General features: G+C 37.1%; 1 protein-coding gene across 1 annotated transcript in view; it reads left to right on the forward strand.

Annotated features, from left to right (window-relative positions):
- Positions 1–3981: 3981 nt before the first annotated feature.
- BAIAP2L2 (BAI1 associated protein 2 like 2) overlaps positions 3982–6937 on the forward strand; it is a 25377-nt gene continuing 22421 nt past the window's right edge. The window contains exon 1 of the mRNA XM_029284400.1: positions 3982–4020. Within this exon, the coding sequence (XP_029140233.1) occupies positions 3982–4020 (39 nt within the window). The remainder of the gene's footprint in view (positions 4021–6937) is intronic.

Here is a 6937-nt window from a genome sequence, read left to right on the forward strand (position 1 = left end):
AAGGATGAAAAATGTAGGAATGGGCACCGATCAAATGAGGAGACATTTGATTGACAAAGTCAATACTTGGGCCCATGTTTTTATGGTTGGTTTTTCTGTTTTCTCATACTCTTTCTTCCTTATTGCATTAATTTTTCTACTTATGAATGCTGTATTTGCTGTTTTGTTTAGGCCAAAAATTTAAGGTACTACTGTTTAACAAAAATGCACTGTTTTTCTAAGATTTAACTGACTTAATAGGATGCATTGGAATTGTTGAAAAACTGATGAGGTGAAACTAACAGGAAATACCTCACTCTCCCATTATTTTCATAAGCTATTTCAAATTCAGATGAAAATTATGTTGACGTTAAAAAGTCCTTTTTCCCCCAAAAGCAAGTATTAAATAAAAACACTATTTTCTGAAATCTGATCATTCTTTGTCTTAACTCTTTTCATTTAAGATGTCCTAATACAAATTGCAATCTCCAATGTCCAGATGCATTTTTGCTTGATTTTATTGCAAATTGAGCACCTTATTAAAAAAAAAAAAAACTCTTAAAAACTGGCAATTCAAACTGCATAAGATCAACTTTAGGGAATTCTTAGCCAATATCTGGAAGTCACCTGACAGAGAAAGGCTACTCTGTATGACGTAAGTGAATTTTTAAATATTTTGTGGTGTGAGAATTGCTGTTTTTAACCTAAAGAAAGATGAGGGGGGTTTCTCCAAATAAATCCCTGTGAGTGGATGGATGCATGTGTATCATTTTTGCATTCAGTGAGTGAATGATAAAAAGAGGTGATGGTGAAAGTAAATAAATTGAGGGTGGGAGGTCCAAATCACAAAAGTAAGTAGCTGAAAGTGAACAAAGCTGTCACTGATGTGCCTTCCTATTCCCTTCCATGGGTAAAGGCAAAGCTTCTCTATCCACTGAAACCACATTTGGGAAGGAAATTAGGGCAGTTTGATTAATATGGTACCTGAAAGGAGGTAAGGAGCCTTGAACTCAATGAAACCAACTATACCAGTGGTGGCGAACCTATGGCACGGGTGCCAGAGGCGGCACTCAGAGCCCTCTCTGTGGGCACGTGCGCCGTCGCCCCAGTCCTAGGCCTTCAGCTGGGTTTTATAAAACCTTTTCACTTTAGGCCTCTGCCGTGTGCAAAAAAAAAAAAAGATTGAATCAATCAGTCAATTTCAACTTCTTGCGGGGGAAAAAAAAGATCTTGCAAAGTTGGAATTGATTGATTGAACTTTTTAGTCCCACCCAGTCTGCCGTTACCACTGCAGCCACGCCCACCCAATGGGTCACACCCACCCAATGGGCCACACCCACTCAGCACCCGACGATGCATAAGTGGGTTTTGGGTTGCAGTTTGGGCACTCGGTCTCTAAAAGGTTTGCCATCACTGAACTATACAGTAACTATGGATGGGTTTCCTTATGCTTGCAATGGAGTACAAAGACTTTATTGATTTATTTTTTTTTTGCAAACAGAAGGCAAAAACTGCTTAATGTTGCCTTTCCTAAATTTCTAGCTGATCTTACCTAGAATAAGCTGGATGAAGTGATCCATCCAAAGCATAGCATCACCAGTCCATATGAATCCGGGAATACAAGCCATTCAACTCAGTAAAACTTACTACAGAGTAAACACACATAGATTTGCTATGTACAACGTAATGTGTAAAATAATGGCTTCGCTTCTTGTTTCCGTTTTTTAAAGTGTGCAGCTCTCCCTGTCTGCCACCTTGAGTACAAAATTGACAGACCTCAAGATGTATTTTATTCTTTCACTGCCCAAATTAATAAAGAAGACCCCACATTTTTTAATAAGATGCCTTTTGGAAAGGAACATTTAGTACCAGATTTAAACATTTTTTTACATTAGCTACAAGCAGTATGACTGAATATTTCTAAACCCTACCAGGTGTGATCATGACTGAGTCAGAGTCAAGAGGGGCTAAAGATGTTGATCCTCTTCCATTTTGAACGAATTTAACATCTAACAAAATTGCATGCCACTGTAGCTATGCTAATATTACATAATATTAAAGCAGGGCTTTATTTAGATCACTAAAACAGAAAGAAGCATATGTTGTTCTTGCTTTTCATTTGGAAGTAATACTGATCATGCGTTGATGACATGGGAACTGAAGAGGGGACTAAGTAACATGTGACACTATGTTTTATATGACTAGGCTAGGCATGGTATTTATCTAAAAGAGAGAAATCCTTGATTTTTTTCTCCTTGGTCATTGGATAAAATAGTTCCCTTTTGTGCCAAATGTGGCATGCTCTTCCTGTAAAAATCTCAATCTAGCTGCATTAATTAAATCTGCTAAACCTAATGCCAACCCAATTGTGCCTAATTAGGCCTTCCCCTTAGTAAGGTTTTTCCTTCAGTTGCTGTATGTTTGTGCAGATGGGGAGCAATTTTATGAAAGGCTGCCTTACTTCACTGGCAATCAGTACTCAATAATTAATAGTGGTGGGCCTTTATAAGTGGGTTCTATGGTTGTTTGGAATATGTCTGTGGATAGCCACTTTGTGGCTTTGGTTAATGTAAATTTGGCCCTTCTGACTCAGAGGTTTACTTGGAAAATTGCTGTGGGGGATACACTAGGCACCTATCAGGTAAAGTCACTTAGATTCATTCCAAATTGAACTCTTGTAGGTCCTATGGAGGTGATCAAGGCTCAGTCTGGCTTGGTTATCTGGGAGGAGTTTGATCCTTTCGGTCCTAATGACAAGGACAAGGGTTCTTGGGGTTACAAACTCAGGTACCTGTATTTTAAATCCATGTCTCTGTCAGTTGGCTAAAATGTCCTGGGAGGTGACGTATGGCTAGGTTCTGATGATGATGAATTCTTTGAGAGGGGTGATTCCTCTGTCCCTTAAAGAGGTGATAGTTTGTTTACCTCTCACTGGACCCAACCATATTGAACAATTTTCAACTAGTATCCAACCTTCCCTTTATAAGGAAGGCTGGAAAGATGGTGGTCGTATGGCAGCTCGAGAAACCTTGGAGAAACTGGATTATCTGGTCTTCTTTCAGTAGAGGTTATAGCCTGGGTAAAATGGCATTGATTACATTTGATGGAAGTGGGATGGTGTTTGTGCTCCCATCTCTGCTTTTCTTGACTACTCAGTGGCTTTTGATCTCATGAATGTATCCTGCTGGATTGTCTCTTTGGAGATTGGGAGTAAGCAGATAATGTTATGCTGGTTCTCTTCCTTTGGGGCTGGTTCCAGTCAGTATCGATGGGGGAAAAGTCTAAACATGGCCCCTGTTTGTGGAGTTTCACAGAGCTTGGCTCTCTTTTCACTCCTGTTTAACATCTACATGAAGCCATGGAGTGAGATATCATCAGTATGCTGATGATATCCAACTTTATATTTCTACCTATGGCCACCTAAGTGATGGTATTAGAATATAAGTGAAAACATTACTTAGCACTGGAACAATTAAGGGCAACAAGCTTGTTCCACTCATGGACTGAAGATGAAATAAAGAACATGTCATGAAGATGCAGCAGAAAAATGCTACAGCCTGTATGTGTATTACCTGGTTAGGCAGAAGTCAAACCGGAGATAAGTTGTTCAAAGTGCTCAACTTCATCATAATTATTTCAGTCAAGATAGTTTGATGGAACAATGCTCCGCAAAGAACTATATATGGAAACTGCAATACATAATTAAGGGTGAAGATCATATGACCTCCATAGCTGTCATAAGATTCCGCCTTACCTGATATCTGATTACACCTAAAGATCAAGTTCCAACAGCACGACATGAGAATTAATTATTAAACTCTCTGGCAGTGTGTTCTTCTTTTTCAAAGCAAGCCAGCATCTTCGTTGTGCCCCACACTTGTGGAAAACTGTCTTTCAGCTGCAATCGGAGAGCTGGATTCATAAGTATTCTTTAGGACTGCATATCTTCTTAAACATCTCCGTTCCTGGAGAAGGGATTCTTGGGTCTTAAAATATTTGAGGATGGAGCAATCCTACAGATCGACAATCACTATTTATAAGGTGAGGCTTGGTTTTCTTTGTTCCTTGGATTGTAACAGCCTCTCTTAATTGGCCAAGAGAAACATGTGGTTTAAGAAGACTTTCCTTAATGGATTCTGCAGGAGACAAAATGGAGTCGAAAGAAGTTTTAAAATATAAATGGAGAAAACCTTTGATTATTAAAAGCCGTGACCCAGATTGCTTGACAGTATAGCTTCTAAGTGCTATAGCTTTAAAAACTTGAATAAGTTAATAATCTCTGTTTTAAGTTGTGAGAGTAACTGAGGAACTTAATTCTTTGAATCTCAGTCTGCTTTAGTTACAAATTTAATAGTATGGAAATAATTTATTCACATTATATGCAGCAATTGTGTTTGTATCCAGATAGTTTGTTTTATATTATCAGATCATGCAGCCTTTTGTAGTAGAAGCAACACTGATTCCTTAAAGACCAGGTTCATACATCATGCTAGGACCTTCTGTATTTTAAAAATATTTTTATTGCTTTTTAAAATAATAAAAAACCCAAAGATACAAAATACATAATAAAAATTTAAATTAAGTGTTTAAAATAAATGAAAAAATACAACAAAAAATATAAAGTATACGTTCCAGTAAACAGCTATAACTCTATATAATTATCTAATGCAAACATACATAAACACACAAATATATATTTTACATACATACACACACATTCATTTCTAATACACATGTACACTATTTTTTTAACCTACTGTATTTTGTATAAATGAGTCCCATATTTGATTAAACTTAGCCTTACAAAGCGAATAATTGATTTTGATTTTCTGATTTGGGCATCTCATATATTATATATTACATATATAGCATCTTTGGTTGGATGGACAAAATTAGGATCCAAATACAATAGAACCCTGGTATCTCTGGAAATAATTGTATCTGTTAGAAAGCTATGGAATGGAATGTCTAATAAACATAGATACAATCTTTTTTCCTATACTAAATTGGAAAAGTTAAGAGATGAATGGAATTTATTGGACTCTATATAGAAAAGTTTGTTAAGGACAGTGCTTTGTTGGAGATGTAATCCTTCCCACAGTAGGAAGGACATCCTCCTTAAAGTATATGTTTTTACAATGTCTTCATTTAGTGTTAGGGGAAAGTAGTGGACTATATAAATATCACTGCAACAAAAGCTAAAATTTTCAGAGGATAATCTTTTCCATTATGTATTTAATTTTTGGAACTTAATTTTTGGACAACTAGACAACGAAAATATATTCTCTGTGCCCTTACTATAGCTAAATGACTGATGTTGCAACACTGGAAAAATAAATTTATGGCCCCTATTTACTTACCATTAAATAAATTGGAGACTTGATTTCTCTTGCTACATATGAGTGGATTGCCTATAGATGAAGATAATCTGTGTTTTGTTTGTTTTGGTTTAGAATATTATGTGAACTCCACTAATTTTGGTTTATTCAAGAAAAATAACAAACCATGGCATTGCCCAGTGGGCACATCTAAACAAAGAATGAACCAACTTTCCAGTTCTTTAGGTGGCAGAGGCAGAATTTGGCATTTTGTTTTCATTTTAACACACATTCAGGCAGTGAATCTTATATTAGTATTAGTGAAGATTTGCTAGGATCAGCTTTCTTGAATCAAGTGATCTGCACTAATTAGCCATAATGTCTGGGATGATGAAAGATGTAAGTCAATATATTTTGAAGGCCGTTGTCTGGGAAAGATTATTCTAGAGCACAGGTGTTAAACTTGCCACGTCATGTGACGTGTCGCGACGTATCGTGACCTTTTTCTCATTGCCGGAGTTGGGGTGGGCGTGGCTTCCGCATGGGCCAGCAGTTTAATACCCATGTTCTAGAAGAATTCTGAGGAATTCTCAGTAGTTCAAGAACAACCATTTGTAACTTCTAACAAAATAGGATGGCTTATGCTAACTGACAATTCTGTAAATTACAACCCAACCTATCTGGAGATGCTTTTGAGGAAGGCTGCTTTTGATATACAAGCTTGAAGAGGATTAGGAAGTGAAAGAAATAGTTGAAGATAAGGAGATGTTTTGAAATGGGAAAACTTACAAATTAGTAGGCTGTTGCCAACTGGGACTGTAAGAAGCATCTGACTTCCATTTTTTCTATTCTGTGGTTCCTCAAATATTTTGCATTTCATAGAATCATAGAATGTAAATCTTGGCTGACACCTAGTTTAGCCTCATGCCCCATAACGTTTGGCCTAGCTAAGCTGAAAAACTTAGAGGCCAAGAGGTTCAGCCTAGAAGTAACAAGAAGGTAATCCAATATGCAGTGAAAACTAACTGCTAGATGAAAAAGAAACTACTTGGCTGCCCAACACACAAAGATTGACATCTTTTGTACACTTACTCAACAGCAAGCTCATTGATTTACAATGGTATTTATATCTAAGTAAATTTAGCAAGGCAATGTTTATCCAACATGCTGGTTCATGGTTAACTCTGCCCAAAGACACAACTACTATTGTTACCATTAGAGAATATTGCACATGGAGAGGTATAACTGAGACTGGTAGCCTAAGCTACACCTTTTAGAGAAGATGTGCAAAAGTGTTATGTACAAGCTTCAATTGACAAAAGCCATGCAAGGCAGCAGAGGTCAATATCTATAGGTCCTTCTGGTAATGGCCACAGCATATGGAAGATAGCAACTTGGAAGGTAAGAAGAATAAATGATGATGTGTTATCTGATCCAAAGAGTTTTTTCTCCACATATATAGATAGAGAGCTCTTGTTTGGGGGGTGAGAAAGTAATTTGGCCAAGGAATTTGCAGGAAGAGAGAGCTGTGATGGAGTTGGAAAAGCAGAAGAGAAGATGATGGTTAGCAAACTCAGTTGTATTTAGGCAGTTCTGGCTATTGAAGAATAGCCTGATCCAGTATGGCTGAGACATCAAAA

This window comes from Protobothrops mucrosquamatus, unplaced genomic scaffold (genome assembly GCF_001527695.2).
Source record: "Protobothrops mucrosquamatus isolate PMUCROS unplaced genomic scaffold, P.Mucros_1.0 scaffold569, whole genome shotgun sequence".
In the NCBI taxonomy this organism is placed as follows: domain Eukaryota; kingdom Metazoa; phylum Chordata; class Lepidosauria; order Squamata; family Viperidae; genus Protobothrops; species Protobothrops mucrosquamatus.